General features: G+C 30.1%; 1 protein-coding gene and 1 long non-coding RNA gene across 2 annotated transcripts in view; one reads left to right on the top strand and one right to left on the bottom strand.

Moving 5' to 3' along the window:
* LOC123271071 (protein dachsous) overlaps nucleotides 1–24,982 on the bottom strand; it is a 296,162-nt gene that overhangs the window by 32,336 nt on the left and 238,844 nt on the right. Inside the window, exons 4-9 of the mRNA XM_044737301.1 lie at nucleotides 18,464–18,627; nucleotides 14,101–14,505; nucleotides 10,957–11,365; nucleotides 5,262–5,540; nucleotides 3,019–3,909; nucleotides 776–1,126 (exon numbers count right to left, since the gene is read on the bottom strand). Of these exons, the coding sequence (XP_044593236.1) occupies nucleotides 776–1,126; nucleotides 3,019–3,909; nucleotides 5,262–5,540; nucleotides 10,957–11,365; nucleotides 14,101–14,505; nucleotides 18,464–18,627 (2,499 nt within the window). The remainder of the gene's footprint in view (nucleotides 1–775; nucleotides 1,127–3,018; nucleotides 3,910–5,261; nucleotides 5,541–10,956; nucleotides 11,366–14,100; nucleotides 14,506–18,463; nucleotides 18,628–24,982) is intronic.
* Nucleotides 1–24,982, top strand: part of LOC123271073 — a 76,569-nt gene that overhangs the window by 2,090 nt on the left and 49,497 nt on the right. The gene's annotated exons all lie outside the window — the stretch shown is intronic.

Genomic DNA, 24,982 nt, shown 5'->3' with positions numbered 1-24,982 from the left:
TGCATTAATAAAATTCTTTAATATTTTAATAAATTTCATTAAATATTAATAAATCATTTACTAAAAAAAATTTATTAAAAAAAAATAATTTTTTCTTCGTCTAAAAATTCGACACAAAAATTTTTCCAATAAATCATAAAATTCTACCAATTAAAAAATTAAAAGTAAAATTCTATCGGCCATTTTGTCGGATTTTTTTTCTTAACTAAATATTAGTCTTTTCTAATTAATCTAACAGAAAAACCGGCAATAAATCAGGAGAAAATACCCATAGAAACAAAAAAATGAAATATTTAAAGTAAAATATCTTAAAGAATTCATGAATATAATATTTATAGTATGTAATGGGCAGACAATAGTATTAGTGTTTAATAGATTCAATTTTAAAATTCCTGAGTACGTAGTTTAGCGTGTTGTTGATTTTTAGCGCGGTTTGAACAAAGCTTTTAGCTTCACGTACTGAAGTATGTACGTGGAAACGTTCTGGTTCAGGTATGAGGATATAGAGACCATCCCCTCTGGGATGATCACCAGCATCACCATTATACTATCTCACCCGTACAGTATAATTCAGCAGAGATTCCCCATCAGCATCAGAATCTCCAGCACTAACACTCTCGGTCATTTGCCTATTATATATGCGTATTGCAACACGATGATATACGCGACCATTGTTCCCGTATTTTTCCGTCAGCTTCTGTCCGCAAGAGTACAAAACACACCGAATCAAACGCAACAAAATAAGTTTAAGTAATAACTTAAATAAGAAGCTTACCTTGTTCGCCGAGAGCTGATCCAACGACATTGATAATAAACCCGCCGACGGCCAGATTTTCCGAGACGGTGGCCACTGGGTTTGGCAGAAGGAGTCGCGGAGGCCCTCTGCTTTGTCCCACGGCGATCGCTACTGTCAGGTTCATCACTGCGCGTCTAGGTGGCGATCCGTGGTCGTTTGCTGCCACTTGCAGAACCGTGTCTCGGGCTATTGGCTTCATTAGGGTTAGAATTCCCGAATCGTAGCCGAGGGAAAATCTTGACTCTTCGTTTCCTGAGACTATTACGTAGGATACTCGGCCATTGTTGTCTGTGTCTTTGTCTACTGCTATTACTCTCACGATGCTTGTTCCTAGAAATAATTTATTAGGAAAAAAGTTGAAATAATAGTTGGGTTTTTTTTGCTAGTTGATTTTACGGGGTTAAGAAGAAAATTTGATATCTTGGAAACTATAGGAGTTAGGAGAAAATTTTTAAGATGTAAATTTTAGGGAAAATTCTCTTCTTTTAGGAAAAATCTACCCGGTTTCTTAATTTTGATTTGTTTGAAAGTTATTAATTTTTTAAGGTCAACTAAAAGTTTGAAATTTTTAAAATTATTAATAATAGGTTCTTCATTATTAATTAATCTTTGAAAATTAATATCTTGGTTATTAACGGAGTTAGAAGAAAATTTTTAAAATGTAAATTTTAGGGAAAATTTTCTTCTTTTAGGAAAAATTCACCCGGTTTCTTAATCTTCATTAGTTTGGAAGTTATTAATTTTTGAAGGTCAACTAAAAGTTTGAAATTTTGAAAAATTATTGATAGCTTCTTCATTATTAATCTTTGAAAATTAATATCTTGATAACTATGGGAGTTAGGAAAAAATTGTTAAGATGTAAATTTTAGGGAAAATTCTGTTCTTTTAGAAAAAATTCACCCGGTTTCTTAATTTTGATTAGTTTAAAAGTTATTAATTTTTTAAGGTCAACTAAAAGTTTGAAATTTTGAAAAATTATTGATAGCTTCTTCATTATTAATCATTGAAAATTAATATCTTTATGATTATAGGAGTTAGGAGAAAATTGTTCATACGAAGTTGTAGCAAAAAGACTCTTCTTTAAGGGAGAATTCATCCGGTTCGTTAATTTTCGAAAATTTACAAGTTATGAATTTTTAAAAACTGTCCAAAAGTAGGAATTTAGATTATCAGTAATAGTAACCTATAGTTAATCTTTGATAATTAATATCTCGGTATTTAATTGCGTTAAATAAAAATTGTTCAAACAAAAGTTGTAGTGCAAAGTCTCTTCTTTCATAAAAATTCCATCTGGTTTTTTAATTTTTATTCATTTTTAAGTTATGAATTTTTAGAACTTTTAAAAACGATCCAAAATTGGGAATTTAGATTATTAGTAATAGTAACCTATAGTTAATCTTTGAAAATTAATATCTCGATAATTAATGGAATTAAATAAAAATTGTTCAAACAAAAATTATAGCGCAAATTCTCTTCTTTAAGAAAAAATTCATCCGGTTTCTTAATTTTCATTGATTTACAAGTTATGAATTTGAAAAGCTCCAAAAATTAAAAATTCTAAATAAAATCCAATTTTCCGAACTTGTAAAAATTTTTCCCCGTCTCTAAAAATTTTCAAGCTAATTTTAATCTACACGGAAAGAACAAGATGTCACTGGATATAATCCCAGATTATACTCAGTGATATCTATGGTAAAAAGAAATTTTAGATTGTAGCTAAAAAAAAATCCAGATTATACTACGTGATATCTGGATTATATTCATAGTAATCTGGATTATACTCATTGTAATCTGGATTATACTCATTGTAATCTGGATTATACTCATTGTAATCTGGATTATACTCATTGTAATCTGGATTATACTCATTGTAATCTGGATTATACTCATTGTAATCTGTATTATACTCATTGTAATCTGGATTATACTCATTGTAATCTGTATTATACTAGCTACTATCTGAAAATTTTTTTTTAATCAGTATAATCTGTGATAATATCCACTGTTATCTTGTTTTTTCCGTGAAGCAAATTTTTTTTCCTGTGTAATTTTTCCAGTTTTTATATGAAGCGCTACGTCACATAATATAATATGATTTTGCCTTTTTATCCCGTGCGTATTTTTGAAAATTTTATTTTTCTATTACATCTTAAATAAATTTTGAAATCAGGTAAAAAAATTTTTCTCCACTTCGCCCTTTAAAAATAAAAAAAAGTACATACCTGGTAATAAATCAGTAGTAACAGTAATTTTATTGACCTCAGGTGCGACGAATACGGGATCATTATCATTCTGGTCCAATACAATAATTTTAGCGGTGACAGTGGACGAAAGGCGATCAGCAAGAGGAGCGCGATCGGTAGCGCGTAAAAATAACATGTACTCAGTTTTTTCCTCGCGATCCAGAGGCTTGACGAGGCTGAGAGCGCCGGTGAGTGAATCAACAGCAAAACTTCCGCTCCCGGGAAATTCACTGACCAGATCATAGCGAAGATCGCCGTTCATTCCGCTGTCCAGGTCAGTGGCGGTCAAATTATAAATAATAGTTCCCAGAGCGGCCGCTTCCGAGACCCGGATGTAGATCGGGTCCAGCGGCCATCTAGGAGCGTTGTCATTGGCATCGTCAATCACAATCTTAACAGAGACCGCGATGCTTTGAGGATTTCCTATCGAAGTGGTGTCCAGAGCACGGATCTTTAAGTGGTACTCGCTGACGTTCTCGCGGTCAAGAGAATGAGCAACCACCAGCTGCCCAGAGCTCCGGTCGACATCGAAGGCTGGAGTGTTAGTCACTGGAGCAAGGGAGTCCAATGTGTAGGCCACCCGGCCAGCTGGACCTGCTCCGGAGACTGACCCGATGGACTGACCGATGCTGGCGTCTTCTCTTACGTGGAAGGTCAAGCTGCTGCTGGTAAACGTTGGCCGGTTGTCCGCTAAGGCTAGCACTTCTACTCGCAGGGCCCGGATGCTGTGACGCGGGGGACGACCCGCGTCGCTTGCTTTTACGGACACGCGGTAGACGTCGCGCTCTTCGTGGTCCAAGACGGATTTTGTACGGATCATTCCGGTTATTGGGTCGATTGTGAACACGTTGTAGCCGTCAGAGTCGCGGTCTGAAAAAATTGGAAATTTTTATTAAATATTAAGTGTTACAATTTAATTTCTTTAAGGATGATATTATTAAGAAATGACCTTGTATCTTGTGAACTATTGACATTTTTATAGATATAAGTTCATCTTGATGTTACACTCATCGAGACCTTTCATTTGAGTACCCACATCAATTTTTCATATATTTTATATATTTATATATATTATATATATGTATATCTGAAAAATATATCAAAAATGCATGTGGGTACTCGAATGAAAGCTCTTGATGAGTGAAACATCAGGATGAGCTTATATCTTTAAAAATGTCAATAATTAAGAAATGACCTTGTATTTTGAGAACTATTGACATTTTTAAAGATATAAGCTCATCCTGATGTTACACTCATCGAGACCTTTCATTTGAGTACCCACATCAATTTTTCATATATTTTATATATTTATATATATATTATAGGTATGTATATATGAAAAATATATCAAAAATGTATGTTGGTAGTCAAATGAAAGCATTTAATGAGTGTAATATCGGGATGAGCTTATATCTTTAAAAATGTTAATAAATAAGAAATAACCGTATCTTGAGAACTATTGACATTTTTAAAAATATAAGCTCATTCTGATGTTACACTTATCGAGACCTTTCATTTGAGTACCCACATCAATTTTTTATATATTTATATGTTATTATATATATATATATATATATATATATATATATATATATAAATATATATATATATATATAAATATATATATATATATATATATATATATATATATATATATATATATATATAAACATATGAAAAATATATCAAAATGCATGTGAGTACTCAAATGAAAGCTCTTGATAAGTGAAACATCGGGATGAGCTTATATCTTTAAAAATGTCAATGATTCAGGAATGATCTTGTATTTTGAGAACTCTTGACATTTTTAAAGATATAAGCTCATTCTGATGTTACACATATCGAGACCTTTCATTTGAGTACCCACATCAATTTTTCATATATATATATATATATATGTATATAAATATATAAAAAATATATAAAAATGCATGTAGGTACTCAAATGAAAGCTCTTGATGAGTGTAGCATCGGGATGAGCTTATATCTTTGAAATATATATTATATATATGTTTAAATGAAAAATATATAAAAAATGTATGTGGGTAGTCAAATGAAAGCTGTTGATGAGTGTTATATCGGGATGAGCTTGTATCTTTAAAAATGTCAATATTTAAAAATAAATAATTTCTGAGATTTGACCAGTCCGGTAATTTTTCTCGTTAATTTAAAGGTAAATTTTAAAGAATATTTTTTTCCGTGTAGTCGTATTAAACTCTCACCTTTTAGAATACTGTAAGTAATAGTAGCATTTTCCCCCAAATCAGAATCTAGAGCTCTCACACGTGCGACTTCAGTCCCAGGTGGCTGTTCTTCCCTCACACTAACAACATCCCCTTGAGGATCCACTATTTCCGGGGAATTATCATTGACATCCAGCACAGTGACTCTGAGCGGCACCCTGGCCGCTCTAGACGGCGTTCCTTGGTCTCTAGCTTCTAGCACCAGCTCATGGATGCTCTTGGTCTCACGATCCAAAGGCTCACGTGTTATTATTTCCCCTGGAAAAAAACAACCGTTAAAAGAACGTAAATAAATAATTCAGCAAGAGCGCGGTGAATTAATTTCCAATCACGTAGCTTGTAAGCATTTATTCAGCATGCCAATGAACGGAACAAGCAAATATAGATTTTTTGATTTTTTAACAATGACTCGTGTTTCTTGTCAACGTCCAGCCAGGCCAGTATCACTTGATCTCTTATTCCAGGCCTCTTGTTGAAGAGCTGAGAGATCACCAGCTCGTTTGGAGACTTTAATGCAGCCAAGGCTTTAGATAGCCGAGGAAAGCCCGTACAGGCCGTACAGGCGGTTGAAACAACTTGGATGATATCGTGAGTGTCGCGTGCCAATCAAAGAGACACCGGGAACACCTTGTGCATGAAAGACACGCGTTAAAAGTGTCGAGTCTAGTTATCCTGGCTTTTGATAACACCTTTGGAATTTACGGTGAGAACATTCCTTCTTTCAATTAAAATGTCGGCGAGATCAATAATAGAATTGAGGGGAATTATGATCGTAGGGAGGGATATTCTCTAGCTATTGGGCATGTTAATGCTAATGATAATGATGATAATAGTAACAAAAGATTGATCGGATATAAATTATTTTTTGATCTCTGATAGGACACTTGGTGATGATGTCGATTGAACCGCTGATTGCCGATATCGCTTCGGGCGGACAATACACGCTCAGCTGGGTGAGATACGATGGTAACTAACTGTTGACGGTGAGATTTAATGGAATTATAGGGTTATTTTTAAATTGTTAAATGATAGGAAATTTTTAGAGTTTGATTGAGATTTTTAAAAATTTAGAAGGCCAAAAATTGAATTTTTTATATTTTTTAGAGTAAATTTTTGTGGGATAAAATTAATTAAAATTAAAAATTTTTATCTATAAAAGTCGGTGAGGATTTTAAAAGACTTGGAATTTTTGAGAAATATTTTTCTTTAATATATTGGCAACTAATTTGGTACTTAAAATGTCAAAAAGTATTTTTATCAAAATATAAAAAAGTAACATATTTTCATAATAAAAAAAAATATCAGTTCTTTGGGGGCACCGTTTTATATACTCTGGTAAGATTTTTGTAGAAGCGAGAGCCGTAGGCCACCTAGCGGCGAAGACAAGAACTAACTTTAAAAAATCTAATTTGACATAAAATTCTAAACATTTCTTATCTAAATAGTATATTTTAGAATTTTATATCAAAATTCAGAAGAGAAATTTGTAGAAAATATTTTTTTTTAATATTTTATCAATTATTTTAATACTTTAAATGTCAAGAAATTTTTTTAGCAAGCTAATTGTTATCGAAAGTTATCAAAACATAAAAAAGGAACACATTTTCGCAGTTAAAAAAAAATCGTTAGTTTTTTGCGGGTGGTAATAGATACTCTGGTAAGATTTTTCTGGAAGCGAGAACTGTAGGCCACCTAGCGGCGAAATCAAGAACTAACTTTTAAAAAATCATATTTGGCATAAAATTCTAAACATATCTTATTTAAATTGTAAATTGTGGAATTTTTCATGAATATTTAGTGGTGAAATTTTCAAGAAATATTTTTCTTAAGTGTTTAATCAACCATTCTGATACTTAAAATGTCAAAAAATTTTTTTATTAAGCGAATTGTTGTTAAAAGCTTTCAAATCATAAGAAAGTAACATATTTTCATAGTAAAAAAAAAAATAATCAGTTTTTTGCGGCACCGTAATATATACTCTAGTAAAATTTTCCTGGAAGTGAGACCCGTAAGCCATCTAGCGGCGAAAATATGAACTAGCTTTTCAAAGATTCCATTTGACATAAAATTCTAAACATTTCTTATCTAAGTAGTATATTTTAGAATTTTATATAAAAATTTAGAAGAGAAATTTATAGGAAATATTTTTCTTTAATATCTTATCAACCATTTTAATACTTTAAACATCAAAATTTTTTTTATTCAAGTTAATTTTTGTCGAAAGCTCTCAAAACAAAAAAAAATAACATATTTTTATAATACACTAGAAAAAAAATTAGTTATTTTTGACGCTCTAATATATACTCTGGTAAGATTACTCTAAAAGCGAGAGACGTCAGCCATCTAGTAGCAAAACCATGAACTAATTTTTAACAAATTTTATTTAACATAAAATTTCCAACATTTCTTATCTAAATAGTATATTGTAGAATTTTATAAAAAAATTCAGATGTAGAATTTATAAGTAACTAGAAATTTGAATAGTGCGCTACGCGCACTTCAATTTTAACCAATAAGAAATCAGGTCCCATTTTCTGCGAGTTGCGACTATTGGCTATTTTTTTAAATGTCAAAAAATTTTTTCATCAAGCTAATTGTTATCATAAGCTTTTAAAAAATAAAAAAGTAACAGATTTTACTTTACGCTCTAATATATACTCTGGTAAAATTTTTCTGGAAGCGAGAGCTGTAGGCTACCTAGCGGCTAAATTATTAACTAATTTTTAAAAAATCTTGTTTTTCATAAAATTCTTAATATTTTTCATCTGCATAGTAAATTGTAGAATTTAATATAAAAATTAATAATTGCAATTTTTGAGAAATATTTTTGTTCAATATATTATTAAAAATTTCAATATTTTGAAAAATCTTGACTCAAATATTTTTATAATTAAAAGAAAAAAAAAATTTTTTTTCTTACGGCACTTTAGCGCTAGTATAAGTTGACACATCTTATCTCCACTCAGGCGATCAATGTAATTTATAATCCTCATTGTTCATAACACAGGCTATCAATTATCCGAAGTCAATAAAAAAAAAACCAAATCGATTATTATTCTAGTCTAGGCTGTCAAAAGTGGGCTAGCAAAAGCAAATCTGATTTGAAATCAAAATCAAAGTTTAAATCGGATGGGTTGACACTCGGGTTGGAGGCCCGGGCTCGGAATATTTCATTAGTCGTGCTCACTTTTGCGAGCGCTCATTCCGTTCTTATATATTAGGTCTGAAGAATAAGAAGGAAAGATCTTTCAAGTAAGGCCCGTTGCGTGTGTTCCTCATACACACGCTTCAAAACGAATTCCGATCGCGTCGTTAAACCCGTCCGGCTGGCAGAGGTTGAGGTTGCCCGGTAAGGTTGCTCTGGAGAGGAGCTGGAAGGAGTGTTGAAAAAAGAACGAGGAGAAATGTTAAATGAGATAAAAAAGGATGCCGAAGAATGGGATGAAACAACCACTGGAATATAATGGATATCGGATTATTGCCAGGCTCATCCGCGTAAGACGAATCGCCTTGAGATTACTTCCGTGCACGCGTGAGTCACGTGGCTGACATCGGGATTAATATGTCTGGTATCAGATGTTACCTAAATATACTAACAAACCGTCTCTTTTTCTTCATTCACTAAACGAAAAATAATCGAATTAAGTGGATTATACAATACAACAATATTTATCTACTTGAGAGTCACTTGGGTCAATGGCTGGATAAACACTTGATCTAGTTTTCTTAGGCTCAATGTGTGCAAAAAAAAAAAAAGATAATAATGTTTTAGGCTTCAGAAATTTTTTACTGGACAAACAAAAATTTGAATCAAGCTAAAAAATTTTTGATAAAAAAGCGCAGAAGTTAGAAATTTGATAAATAACTAGCAACGTTGCAGTCACTACGTGACTGCCGTGATTTGTGAATTTAAATAGATAAAATTTTGCTTTATTAAATAATTACTTTTGTTAATTTAAATTGTACTTTTTTAACTATTGACGTTTTTGAAGATATAAGCTCATCCTAAAGTTACACTCATCAAGAGCTTTCATTTAAGTACCCACATGCATTTTTGATATATTTTTCATATATACATATATGTAATATACATAAATATACAAAATATATGAGAAATTGATGTGGGTATTCAAATAAAAGGTCTCGATAAGTATAATGTCGAGGTAAGCTTATATCTTTAAAAATATCATTAGTTGAGAAGATAGCATTGTCAGTTATTAATTATTGACATTTTTAAAAATATAAGCTCATCCCGATGTTACTTTCATCAAGACCTTTCATTTGAGTACCAACATCAATTTTTCATATATTTATATATATTATATATATATATGTATATATGAAAAATATATGAACAATGCATGTGGGTACTCAAATGAAAGCTTTTGATGAATGAAACATCGGAATGAGCTTATATCTTTAAAAAAATTAATTATTCAGAAACTACAGAGTATTTTAACAAATATTTCGTGAAATATTGCAATTTTTAGAGATATAAACTCACCCCGATGTTACTCTCATCAAGACCTTTCATTTGAGTACCCACATCAATTTTTCATATATTTATATATATTGTATTATAATATATATAATATATATTATATATGTATATATGAAAAATATCAAAAATGCATGTGGGTACTCAAATGAAAGCTCTTGATGAGTGTAACATTGGAATGAGCTTATATCTTTGAAAAAGTTAATAGTTATGAAAGCACAGCGTATTTTAACAAATATCTTGTGAAATATTGATATTTTTAGAGATATAAGCTCATCTCAATGTTACACTCATCAAGACCTTTCATTTAAATACCCACATTAATTTTTCATATATATCTTATATATTTATATATATTATGTATATGTATATATGAAAAATATATTAAAAATGCATGTGGGTACTCAAATGAAAGCTCTTCATGAGTGAAACACCAAGATGAGCTTATATCTTTAAAATATATATTATATGTTTGTATAAATAAAAAATATATTAAAAATGCATGTGGGTACTCAAATGAAAGCTCTTGAAGAGTGTAACATCGGGATGAGCTTATGTCTTTAAAAATCTCAATATTTAAAAAAGTACAGTGCAATTTAACAAAAGTCATTATTTAATAATTCAAAATTTTATTTATTTTTAGTGCACAAGTCACGGCAGTCACGAAGTGACTGCTAGGTTGCTAGCTTTATTTAATTATTTGAAACTTTTTAATTAAAATTTTTTAAAAAATTTATGTTTAGAGACATTTTAATATAAATTGCATACCTCAGAAGGCTAAAAGTCTCAAGTTTTGTTTTTTCACTAATTTTTCTCTAAATTTATTTAAAATTTAGCATTTAATATAAAATTTTGATAGCGAATTTAAATACCTAGATTTTACAATTCTAACTGCGAGAACTGTAGCCACCTATCGAAGACTTTTTAAACTATTTTTCTTCTTATTTCGTTTATAAGTTAGCATTTAATATAAAATTTTATTAGCGAACTTAAATACCTAGATTTTAAAATTCTAACTGCGAGAACTGTAGCCTCCTAGCGGTAAATTTCTGAACTAATTTATTTAAAATTCTTAAATTTAAGTTCTAGACACACTAATAGAAGAATTAATTAAAATTTCTGAACAATTGAAGCTTTAAATTAATTATTAAAAAATTAATTTATTAAATTACTCACCAGTATCTGGATCAATCGCAAAGCTGCTGTTGTGCTGGACAACAGTGTACCTAATTTGGGCATTTCTGCCCAAATCAGGGTCCACTGCGCGGATCGTTCCAACGACTGTCCCCGAGGGAAGATTCTCTAGGAGTTCGAAGGTGTAGAAGTCCTTGACAAAGTGCGGACTGTTGTCATTATCATCGAGCACGGTGACCTGGACCATGGAGCTGGCAGTAGCAGCAGGACTCCCGTTGTCCGTGGCCAGGACCGTCAGCGAGTAGTGATCGGTTGTCTCTCGATCCAAGGGCTGACGGAGGTAAATCCATCCTGTGTTGGGACTTATGCGGAACAGAGTAGATCCTTGGAGACGGTAACTTATCCTCGCATTATTACCGGTGTCCAAGTCCAGTGCCGTCACTTGGAGAACCTGGGGATGGAAAAAATAGTTACAAGTTACAAGCTGGATAAACGCTGGTATTTAATACGCAGAGAAGGAAGAAGAGAAAGAAGTGCAGAAACGACGAGGAAGGCAAATCAAAGCTATTGGACTGTAACGGTTTGGTGTTCAAGTAAGATTTCCTGGTTGTCCTGGATGAAATTACGCATCTCGGGGTCTCTTAGTCACCGTTTGAAAGATATATGGGAATACGCTTTCTAACAAAGTTAGTCTGAGAAATAAAAGATTTGTGATGAATTTTTTTTGGATTCACATATTTTAGATTAATTTACTTTCTGGGATAGTGTTGATAACGCATTCAGTATTTATGAGCCTCAGAAAAATTTTTTTGGCTCTTATGTGATTATAAAAGACCTACTTTCACAATTTTACAGTCGGAAGACTTTGAAATTTATTAATTGAAGAATTTAAATGTTGAATAAGGTCATAATTGTTTCACTTTTGGGGAAGCTTTAAAAATTCATAATTTGTATGCTTATGAAAATTAAAGAACTGGATTAATTTTGTATTAAAGAAGAGACTTTGCGCTACAATTTTTGTCTCAACAATATTTCTCTAATTTGAATAATTACCGAGTTATTAATTATCAAAGTTTGATATTAAAAAATGATAATAATATTGAGAAATTTTGAATTTTGGGTTCTAAAAAAATTGATAACTTGTAAATTAATGAAAATTAAGAAATGAAATTAGTCTTTAATTAAAGAAGAGATTTTACCAGAAAAATTTTATACAATTTTTTTATAATTTTTATAATTACCGAGATATTAATTATAAAAGGTTTGTTTTAAGCCACTATCAAAAATGTTCAAAATTAAAATTTTTTAAAAATATTTTTTATTATTAAAAAAATTGTAATAATTTAATTTACTATTTTATAAGAATTTTATTAGTACAAATTTTCACTCTTTGCGCCAATAATTTTAAAAAAAGTTTTATATATATACTCTGGGAATATTTTTATACTAGCGAGAAGCGTAAGCCACCTAGCGGCGAAACCAAGAACTAACTTTTAAAAAATACTATTTTACATAAAAGTATCAACATTTTTTTTCTAAATAGTAAATTGTGTAATTTTATAAAAAAATTCAGAGGTAGAATTTATAAGAAATATTTTTCTTTAATATATTATCGATCATTTTAATACTTTTAAATCTCAAAAAATTTTTTTATCAAGCTAATTGTTGTCAGAAGCTCTCAAAACATAAAAAAGTAAAATATTTTTATATAGAAAAAAATAGTCAATTTTTTGCGGCACCGTCATATATACTCTCGTAAGATTTTTCTGAAAGCGAAAGCCATAGGCCACCTAGCGGCGAAACCAAGAGCTAACTTTAAAAAAATCTTATTTTACATAAAATTTCCAACATTTTTCATCTAAATAGAATATTTTAGAATTTCGTTTAAAAATTTAGAAGTGGAATTTTTGAGAAATATTTTTCTTTAATATATTATCAACTATTATAAAATTTTAAATGTTAAAAATTTTTTTTATCAAACTAATTGTTGTCAAAAGCTCTTAAAATATTGAAAAGTTACATATTTTCATAGTAAAAAAAAACAGTCAGTTTTTTGCCGCACTGTAATATATATTCTAGTAAAATTTTTCTGGAAGTGAGAACCGTAGGCCATCTAGCGACAAAACCAAATACTAACTTTTAAAAAATCTTATTTAACATAAAATTCCTAACATTTCTCATCTAAATAGTATATTGTAGAATTTTATATAAAAATTCGGAGGTGGAATCTTTAATAAATATTTTTCTTTAATATATTATCAACCATTTTAATACTTAAAATGTCAAAAAATTTTTTTGTCAAGCCAATTTTTGTCAAAAGCTTTTAAAACATAAAAAAGTGACATGTTTTCATAGTCAAAAAAAAATAGTTAGTTTTTTGCGGCACCGTCATATGAACTCTCGTAAGATTTTTCTGAAAGCGAGAGCCGTAGGCCACCTAGCGGTGAAATTAAGAACTAAAATTTTAAAAAATTCTATTTAACATAAAATTCCCAACATTTTTCTTCTAAATAGTAAATTGTGTAATTTTATATAAAAATTCAAAGGTAGAAGTTATAAGAAATATTTTTTTTTAATATATTATCAATCATTTTAATACTTTAAATGTCAAAAAATTTTTGATCGACCTAATTGTTGTCGAAATCTCTCAAATATGAAAAAGTAACATGTTTTTATAGTACACTAATATATACTTTGGGAAAATTTTTCTACTAGCGAGAAGTGTAGGCCACCTAGCGGTGGAACCAAGAACTAAATTTTAAAAAAATTGTATTAAACATAAAAATACCCAAAATTTCTTTTATTTATTTATTAAAAACCATTTTATTAAAAAATAAATTAATTTATTTCCCCCAAAAAATTCTTTTAAAAGTTAAAAACTGACAGACTGCAACTTTAAGCAATTGTGAGTGTTGGAGATCATCTAAAGTAGAGAAGATTAGGAACCTGGAGTTTAAAGCCAATAGCAGGACATTAACTCTCCGTAATGTATAATATACAATAATCCAGAATAAATATGTGGTAGTTTATTTCAACGATGTAAAAGAGAAGGTATTGGAAGTATTTGGTGGTGGATGTGTAAGCGCGCCTATCATCCAAGGCCGCTTTATAAATAAAAGGTGGCTCAAGCGATAAACAAATGGAATACTGAAGGTATGACGGGCGTGTAATGAAGATTTTTCTCACCTGGGAATCGAGTTTGGCGCCTTCGGGAATCTCCACGTGATACTCATTCCTCTCGAACACCGGGGGGTTGTCATTCACGTCCTGGACCTCTACGCTGAGAGTTATGTTGGCGGAGAGACCCGCTCCGTCTACGGCGCTGATCATCAAATTGTGCCGCTGCTGGGTCTCGTAGTCCAGCCGACGGGACAGGTAGAGTTCCCCGGTCTGGCTGTCGATTCCAAAGAGATCGTTGCTGTTCTGTCCGAGCTGGTAAGAAACTGCTGCTGGAGGACTCGTATCGGGGTCCCAGGCGTGGGCTACGTACAATGCCGTACGCAGTGGGTGTGACTCGGGAACTGATATACGGACGCTGGTGCTTGGGAAACCTGGTGGGTTGTCATTTACGTCCTCCACTGTCAGTTCCACCTGTAACGATTGCGTTATTGTTTTTAGTTATTTATCATTTGCATTTTTTTTTGGGTTATGCAATTGGGACTGCATTTTCCTTGATTTTTATATAATTAATTTCAAAGTTAAGAAGGATTGAAGAAGTAATTGATCAGTTTAAGGGCTAAAAATTGGAAAATGGCATTAAGGTTCTTATAAATAAGAGCTGAAGAATTTTATGGGTTTAATTTTGAAGATATGAAAAAATGATAAGAAATTTTCTTATAGAAAATTCAATTTCCGATAAGAAAGGTCCTTATCAATTTTTTCTTATCATTTAGTCGAAATTTTATTTTGAAATATTTTGATTAAAGTATCGCATGCCTAAAGGTAAAAAGGCGTATAACAATTTTTTTTCCATGCTCAAAATTTACTCTTGATAAATTTTACATTGTTCTTATGTAGTCTTCAATCCATTAACCAAACTAACTGAAAAAACAAAGCCTAAACCAGTCGCTCATCTAGATTATTGTTAATATTAATTATTATTACTTGGAAATACAAAGTCAACAGTTTGTACCCTTTAAACAATCTATGGTATTGACTTATTTGCATAATTATTATAAACACTCTAATTATTAATTAATTAATTACGGGCATGTTGTTAATGACTGTGTTTTGTATTGTTTGTTATTGTTATTAATTAATTTGTCGTACATTTATCACACTAATTATTATTACAATATATTACTTATACTTTCTATTTTAATGAGACCTTTTAATAAATGATGGATGAGGTTATGTTACTCAACTATAAGCGTATCATACAATGCTGATGTAAGGTTATGATCAATTTTTTTTCCATGCTCAAAATTTACTCTGATAAATATTACAATAAATTTTATTTCTTCTTAACTTTTCTTCAAACAAACATTGATATAATTAATTGCGACCAATTGAGTAAATCTGACAAAAATTTTATTGAATCGCATTAATATTTTTTTTCAACGGCAGTCTTAAAATTCTCAAAAAATTTTACCTTGTTTTTCCACCAAAAAAAATTTATTTTTTTTTTACAATTATTACTAATTTCGTTGAGTGAATTCCGAAGAATTCGGAATACACTCATCAGTCGAATTAAAATTATTTATTTACCGCCAATATTTTCGTTGAATTCAAAAATTTATTGTTCTTTTCTTCTCAATTTTTTTTGAGGGACACAAAAAACGTTTCTAAATAATTACATTTAATTTTGATTTTAGTGATTAAAAAAAAAAATGGGACCTATAACTATCTATAAGCACCATATACGATATTAAATATATATATTTTTTTATGTATAGTAAATAACATTACATGTCTTCACTGGTATGTAATATTGAGACAATTTTAATGAAATTGAAATTATTAAACAATGATAATAATAATTGCTTACTTTCATCACGCCTTTTTATTTTCGGTGTATTGAAATAAGGCACCACGATATCGACATTTATTTAAATTATATCAAAATGATAAGTCGATAATCAAATTATTTATTTCTTCAACAACAATTACTTTGATATTCATTTAGAGTCTATAATGCGTGCCTAAAGGTAAAAGAGCGTATAAAAATTTATGCTCCCTTTTACCTTTGCAAAGGTAAAAGGGCGCATATTTTTTTTTTATTGCCAATCGAGTAGTAGACACATTATACGCTTAAAATTGAAAGAAAAAAATTGCAAAGGTAAAAAGGCGTATGTCTTTAATTATACGCCATTTTACTATTAAGAATTCGAAATTTTGGTGATCTAAAGGTTAAAGGGCGTATAATTTTTTTTTGGCCAGTTTACAAAAGAACATATTCATAGTTTAAAAATGTGAAAAAAAAACTTTCTGTGGTAGTGGCGGCGTAAAACCTCAACGATACAATATTTTAAAGTTAAAAAAGAAAATATATCCAAAAAACAATAAATTACGCGTGATTATTTTCTCGCTTTTTATTTTAAGAAATAGTTATTATAAAATTTGGATTCTGAATTGTTGATCATGATGAAACAGCTGTTGTGTGAACGGCGCCAGTAGTTATATTCAATAGGGCGATTAAAGCGGGAAATTTCAAAATATTTGAATGTTATCTGTCATTGTGATTTTTTTTATTACTTAATTTTTACGTAATTTGTTTTTGATTGATTTATTTTCTATTTGTTTATATCAAACTTTGTATATGAGGCTGTGATTTTAGTATAACTTGTCTTGTGAAACTATTATTTCACATTTGGTATCAAAACTACAATTTTTTTATGCGCCCTTTTACCTTTAAGAACATGTAGGACAGAGAATATTCAAATTTTGGACAAAATACTGTGACGCTTTTTGACCAAGTAACTTTTGAACAAAAAATCATTAAACTTGGCAGGAGTATGTTAATAATAGTCCTTCATAAATTGGTTCTTCTATTTTAAAATTTAATCATTGAAAAAAAATAACAAAATGATGAATAAATAGGCAGAGTTCGCGCGTAAAACTGCCTTATCTCCGGGCCCATCATATATTCAAGTAAATAAACTTTACTATAAAGAAATTACTCATAAACTTACAACCAATATAATCTTTAAGATTGTTTTAATTTTTTGTTTAATTTTTACTTTAGTTTAGATTACTTATAAGACAGAATTATTAAAATGCAACTAGGTTTGAATAGAAAACTAATTATCAACAAAAAATTTCATTTACTATAGTAAATAAACTATAGTTTAATTTTTTTGAACTGTGTTGGGAGTATTGACAGTCAGTCTGTTAATCTTCAGTGCATTTTATGTGTTTCAAATAAACAATCCGATACATTCAATTGGCATTTGTTATCATTAGTCCAAAGTGAATTACCGACAACAGACTGTATTACATGCTCTTAAGTAGTACTTTTCTTAAGGAGGTCCTTTCGCCGCCAATGTAAAATAAAAAATATTAGATTATGAGTAAATTTAATTTTTTTCTAATAGTTAAGGTCCTTATTTATTTTATAGTGAGGTTTAAATTATACTTTACCGGACAAATTTTTGAAAAAATAAAATTTTTAAATGTTAGTATTTGTTCAGAGTCTTACGAAAAAATCAGACGTTTGCAGTATTTCTCGAATTATACTATCAGTCATGGATTAGATGAAGTAAAAAAAAACTAAAAATCAGATTTTCGAAATATTCAGGTTTCTTTTTTTGCAATAAAATATATCAGTTACCGAGATATTTATTGAGAAATTAATATTTAAAAATCACGAAAAATTCTCAAGTTACCAACAATAAAATGGAGTCAAAAGATTTGGCAACGTTGCGTAGCGCGCGAGCTTCAGACCATTCAATAAATTCAAACTAAACTTTAACGCGCTTATGTTTTTCATGCATACTTATTAGTTAATTTATTGTTAACAAATTTTCATAATTCATAATTGAAAAATAAAACAATAATTAAAAATTACTAGCATTCCTGCCATGAGACATTAGAATGTTATGGTTTTGTGACTAAACATTTTTAATTAATTTATTTATTTACACTGTCTGCAAAAAGTTAAACACGGTTAAGGTTATATTGTGCAAATGAAAATGTAAACAACCGAAATAAAGCGTTGCCAAATCACGGACAGGTTACTAACAGCTGATTTACAACAGTCAAATTAATTTTTGTATTTAACTATTTTTTTTTTTTAATTTTCAAAATTTCAACGATTAATGCCTCATATACTATTTATTTTTTAATTTTAGGAATTTTTATGGGTTTTGTATTTTAATTTATTGAAAATTTACTACTACAGTTGTTATGACTCAACTGGAGCGAAAGGACTTCCTTAAAGCTGAAAGGGCGCATGTCTTGAGATGCGCCCTTTCAGCTTTAGGACACCAACTTTTTTTCCACAGATTTAGCACAAATCCCTATTAACCCTTAGCTATACTAAAAAAAATCTTAATTATTCACAATTAAATCATACTGAAAAATTGTAAATGCTAAAAAGACCAAAGCTTACCTGACAATATCCAATCCCGACATTATTCCTGATCCCCACACTAAGGACATATTTATCACGTGTCTCACGATCGAAAGGTATCCGAGTTCTGAGTACTCCGGAGGAAGGATCAATAGAGAATTCATTTTCACCGGTAGCGAGAAAAAATCTGCTCGGTCGTTTACCTGCAACACAAAAATAAATAATTAACATAAATATATACAATGGATTAAAATCGGACCCTCTGCTGGGAAAAAATCGAGCAATAAATAAAAAAGGAGGGTGTAGAAAAAAGCTAAGATTAATCGCTTGTATCGGTCAGTTTAATTCGACTAATTAAAAAGCAACCAGCTAATTTGTAGCAAACCATACTTCTTTCTCACATACACATACACACATATTATATACCCATCTTCCAAACATATCACACTCGCACGTACCCGTCCGACGTTCAAAGCAAGCTTGATCTTTGCTTTTAAATCGCTCGAATATTCACGGTTTTTGCCGGCTTCGAACCAAACGCGATTGCTTTTTAGCGAACTGCGCTCATAGAAACTCCAATTTCTTCCATTTCAACAATATAAACGTCGAAATTCAGTTTATAGATTTTTATATAAAGAACTAGCTTGCTACAACACAAAATGGAGGATAGAACTGAAGTTTGCTGAGTATAAACGAAATGGCCGCGGTTCCTTGGAGGTTAAAGTTAAGGTGCGCGAGCAGCGCGAAATTTAAAAGCCGGAAAGGTCCAGGAAAATATGAGGATTTTTAATATTTTTCGTCGACACTAATTAAATTTTGTTTTTTAAATTAATAATACCGAGTTATTATATTACGTGTTCAACTTGAGTTGGCCGAAATTAAAAAAAAAATATTTATTGTAAAGAAAGTCATCGCCATCTTTTTTGGAGCCCGTTCTCCAAGTAGTGCTTCAAGGTCACCATCATAACTCTTTATTAGTTCATTAAAAATCAATCAAACAACAAATAATCATTTGTTTAATAGTTAATCTAGTACCAAGATCGAAGCTTTTTTTTATTTTTAAAATTAAGAAAATTAATAAGTCTAACAGTTTACTCGCGAATTTTGTAGAAAAAAAGCTCGAGTTTATTGTTAAAAATAGAAATTTTGAAAAAAAATCCTTGGATCTAGTTCTAGCTTTTTATACTTTAAATGAGCTGTATTTTTGGTAAAATCCTAGGAGTGATTTTTTAATGAGTGGTCACCAACTTTAAAAATATAGTATTAAGAGTAATAAGTTTAAAGTTTTCGTCTTCACAAACGGTATTACCTTTTTCGATAATTTTTAAAAATTTATACCTCAAAAATCTTGAATTTTATAAGAAAAACTTTTGTTTTAAAACCACGCAATTAATAAAAAAAAAAATTAATTCATCCCTAAAAAAATTTTTAACAATTACTTCCACAAAATCAAGTAATTTTCGGATATTTTAGAAAATATTAATTAAATTGCCTAAAAATTTTCATGAAATATTTTTGAGTTAAAAATAATAATAATAAACTACTATCAACAATGAATTATGTTAATTAATGATGGAATATTCATGGGATGGGTAAAACTCATCTTAGTAATTCCTAAAAAAATTTCACTGCTTAATCGCGTCGGGAGTAAGACTGAGTTTAGTCCATACAGTATATATATACATTAATGATGCTTTTTTCGACTTCCAAATAAAACTTTTAAACTAAAATATCAGCATTGTTTAGAGATCACCGATCGCAGTTGGTATTTACAATATAAAAGATTGATACGAATTAATCAAAAGTAATTAGCGCGAAATTCGTGAAATTCGTAGCCGGAATGAGAATAATTGATGAGCGAATTTGAATTGAATATTTAATTTAAGGTGAGTAAGATTAATAACTGATTTTTAATGAATATTTCAGCAATAAATTTCGAGGACAAGTTTCTTTCGATCGTAATTTTTTAAATAAATTATTATAAAAAAATTGTAATTACAACTATACAGGTAATGTGCTTCTCATCTATAATGTTAAAAGAATAACAAAAATCTTGTCATATGATAAAAATGGTTTTTTTAGTGAAATTTAGTGTCATTGCAAAGGTCTTGACTTGAATTTGTGCCTTTTCAAGGTTTCATACCATTTTAATTAATAGTCAATTTATTATAATAAGTATTTTTAAGCTGTATTCGAAAATTCTCTATCTTAAGATTTTTAATTAAGAAATTATCTTGTATCTTGTAAACTATTAACATTTTTAAAGATATAAGCTCATCCCGATGTTACATTTATTAAAACCTTTTATTTGAGTACCCACATAATATTTTCATATATTTTATATATTATATATATTTCACAAATATCAAATATATAAAATATATGAAAAATGCCATGTGGGTATTCAAATGAAAGGCCTCGATGAGTGTAACATCAGGATGAGCTTATATCTTTGAAAATGTCAATAATTAAGGAATGACCTTGTATTCTTGTGAACTATTGACATTTTTAAAGATATAAGCTCATTTCGATGTTACACTCAACGAGACCTTTCATTTGAGTACCCACATAATATTTTGATATATTTTATATATTATATATATTTCACAAATATCAAATATATAAAATATATGAAAAATGCCATGTGGGTATTCAAATAAAAGGCCTCGACAAGTGTAACATCAAGATGAGCTTATATCTTTGAAAATGTCAATAATTAAGGAATGACATCGCTATCTTGTCAACTAATGATATTTTTAAAGATATAAGCTCACCCTGATATTAGACGCATCGAGACCTTTTATTTGAGTACCCACATCAATTTTTTATATATTTTGTATATTTATATGTTATATAGATGTATATATGAAAAATATATAAAAATTACCATGTGGGTATTCAAATGAAAGGCTTCGATAAGTATAATATCACAATAACCTTAATATATCTTTAAAAATGTCAATAACTAAGAACTAACCTTGTTATCTTGTCAAGTAATGATATTTTTAAAGATCTAAGCTCACTCCGACATTATACTCATCAAGACCTTTCATTTGCGTACCCACATCAATTTTTCATATATTTTGAATATTTATATATATTATATATATGTATATATGAAAAATATATCAAAAATGCATATGGGTACTCAAATAAAAGCTCTTGATGAGTGTAACATCGGGATGAGCTTATATCTTTAAAAATGTCAATAATTAAGAAATGACCTTGTATCTTATGAACTATTGATATTTTTAAAGATATAAGCTCATCCTGATGTTACATTTATCAAGAACTTTCATTTGAGTACCCACACCATTTTTTCATATATTTATATATTTTATATATATGTATATATGAAAAATATATCAAAAATGCATGTGGGTACTCAAATGAAAGCTCTTGATGAGTATAACATCGGAATGAGCTTATATCTTCAAAATCGTCAATATATAATAAAGTACAGTACAATTTAACAAGTTATTCCTTAATAAAGCAAAATTTTATCTACTTATAATTCACAAGTTACGACAGTTACATAATGACTGCAAAGTTGTTAGTAAATATTAACTAAATATGGAATAATAATTCTAAGTCTAAAACAGTAATTGTCACTATTCTCCATTAAAAATAAAAAAAATTTTTCTCTCCGTGCAGATCTCATTAGAGAAGATTACTCCACTGGGCGTCAAGCTTAGCAAAGCTGGAAAACAGATATTTTATGTGTGGATGTACAATATAATATATAATGCACTGTTAGCCGCGGCGCTGAGAGTATTTATCGGCCGAATAAATTACAATTGCGGTACGCGGTTATTTTCGACCTTTTTCTCGGATGAGACACGCACGCTTCGAAAAAATGAACCGAGCGTTGGTAAAGAAGGGGTAAAACCTTTTAAACGATGAGAGATAAAAAATAAAGGATTAAGAAATTGAGGACCTCGAGCGCAACGTGAGGTGTCCCTCCGGGGAGCCACGTGGGTGTAACGAAGACAAATCGATTGCGAATTTCGCCGATTCGATAAATATTCCTTCTTATCTCTCTTATCTGAGGGTTGTTAATCAAATGGTAGAGTAATGGGAGTCTAGTGAGCATTTAATGAGGTTTTTTCATTATTTTTATGAATTTAGTTCTAAAGTCGCCGCTAGGTGGCTACGATTCTCGCAAGTGGAGTGCTAAAATCCAAATATAAAGCTTATAACTATCAATAGAGATATTTGTATTGAATGTAATAGATAAATAATTGCTATTTATCGCCAAGTGATAACACTTGTCGACACTAATATTTTTTTTTGCCGTAACTAATTACGCGGAAATAAATTTTGTTTGAAAATTACGGTTGTCTTGTTATAACACGTAAAAATTACACAGGTGAGCTAATTTAATAAATTGTTTATACACAGCTACGTTTTTAGTTCCTTTTATTTAATAAAAGCGAGAACTTATCGCGTCGAGGAAATTAGACTGCTAAATTGGTCTCGAATAAGTCATCGATCATTCACTTTTGGAGTAGAAAAAAGTTTCGGGGTTATATATACTCTGGCAAGATTTTTCTGCAAGCGAGAAGCGTTGGCCATCTAGCGGCGAAACCAAACACTAACGTATAATCGTGGATTTTAACTTGTGAAACGTTATTGGGAATTATTTTTCACGAAATTGGAGGATTTTTGAAATTGTTAAAACAAAAAGATAATATCTTTAATAAATATTACCTTCTATCTTAATTCTCGAGGGATAATAAATAATCTGTATCAAGCGGCTGTACGAAAAATTATTTGCGAATTTGATGAAACAATTGACATTGAGCTGAAAGGCTTAACTAGATATATTGATTAAGCGAAAAAAGTGTCCAGTCCGAAGGACGCTGCGGCGTATTTACTTCACTTGGATTGCTCGGTAATGTTTATCGATTCTCAAGATATATAGATCTATATAAGTATGTATACGTATTTACAACGAGTCCACGTGGTTTAACAAGGAATAAGACAAAATAAATAAACATATAGGGGAAAAAAATGGCCAGGCTGAGGATAAGAAATAAAAATACGAGACAGCAAAAAAAGTAGCTATGAAGGAGTATATAAATAGCGCTCTATAAATTATGCTGAGCACGTATGTACGTAAAACGAGAGAGTATCTTAAAGCTTATATACCGAGCGACGTTACCATGTCACTGATCTCGGCTGGACGGGTTTGCTAGTGTCACCGAATACCCGGGAAAAATTGTAGCAATGTACCTTTTTTGTTTATGTTCTCTCGAAAAAACCTCGTCCATTCTCAGGACATGACTTCTGATGTTTAAATTTATGAGAAATATCCATTTTTTACCGGCAAACGTTTCGTTAAAAAATCTTTTCACTTAATTGATTATTTTTTTCGTGATCCCGAGAATTTTTTTATTAGAAAAATTGTTATTTTGTAACTAAAAAAAATTTATTACGAAAGTAAAAAAACATTTCTATTTGGAGCATTGAAAACTATAATGAAATAAATTTTGGTTTTTTTGCTATAAATTCATAAACCACCTTAATAACAGTCCCCTGGGCTGTCCCTTTCCCAAAATTCAAACTTTAAGATTAAATTTTAAGTTATTCGTCCATAATATATAATTTTGTCTATAATGTTTATAAACTTAATTAGTTTAATAACAATCTTCTTCAATAAAAAGTACCGAAAATTAATTTGTTTCATTAAATTCATTAAATCAAAGTTTGTCCCAGGCATTTTAAGAACAGTCCCCTGCCAGAAGTTCCAAGCCATAAAAAAAATCCAGCGTGCTATTTTATGTTCTGTAAAGTTTATAAGGACTTAACTAGCCTTGAGTTAATAATCATAGGGCTGTTAGCGCTTTATCGGCATTTTATTCAGTGTCAAAACACCGTTTGTGCTGGAAACATGTGTCTGGGCCGCGAGATACTCAGTCTCCTGGCAACTATTTTTATTGATAATTTATTTATAAAATTGGATCCATAAGTCTTAATATTATTCTAATTAATGTAAATATTCATTGAGAACTTGAAAAGTTGAATGCATTGAAATAGTTTGCTTGATTTTTCTCAATTTGATAAAAAAAAACAGTCCCCTGGCAAACAGTCCCCTGTGATGTTATATAGCAAAAGATACACAAATATCGAAAAAACAAAAATTAAATTGGCTGTTTATTTATTATCATTAAGCTGATAGTTTTGTAGCCTTTGTTAATTTTTTTTCTAATAAAATCAAAAATAATTTGGTCGGACAATTTTGTACCGATTTAAGACGTCCTTATAGAGAATCACCCTTATAAATGTTTTTAGGTAAGTTTGGAAAACATTAGTTCAGAAGCGGCCGCTAGGTGGCTACGCTTCTCGCAGTTAGAGCGGGAGAACCAGAGTATAAAGGTAGGCTAAAAAAAGCGCGAAATTTGAAAATTCAAATGATTTAATAGTCAGGATTGAAATAGAATATTTAAATAAGCGGCAAATCTAGATATAATAATAATATATGCCAATATCTTGGCATAAATAATAGGCAAATTATACTCGGGAATGTATCGTACGTTGAAAATAATGCTTAACATG

This window comes from Cotesia glomerata, linkage group LG8 (genome assembly GCF_020080835.1).
Source record: "Cotesia glomerata isolate CgM1 linkage group LG8, MPM_Cglom_v2.3, whole genome shotgun sequence".
In the NCBI taxonomy this organism is placed as follows: domain Eukaryota; kingdom Metazoa; phylum Arthropoda; class Insecta; order Hymenoptera; family Braconidae; genus Cotesia; species Cotesia glomerata.
This window is presented reverse-complemented; position numbering and strand designations above follow the sequence as displayed.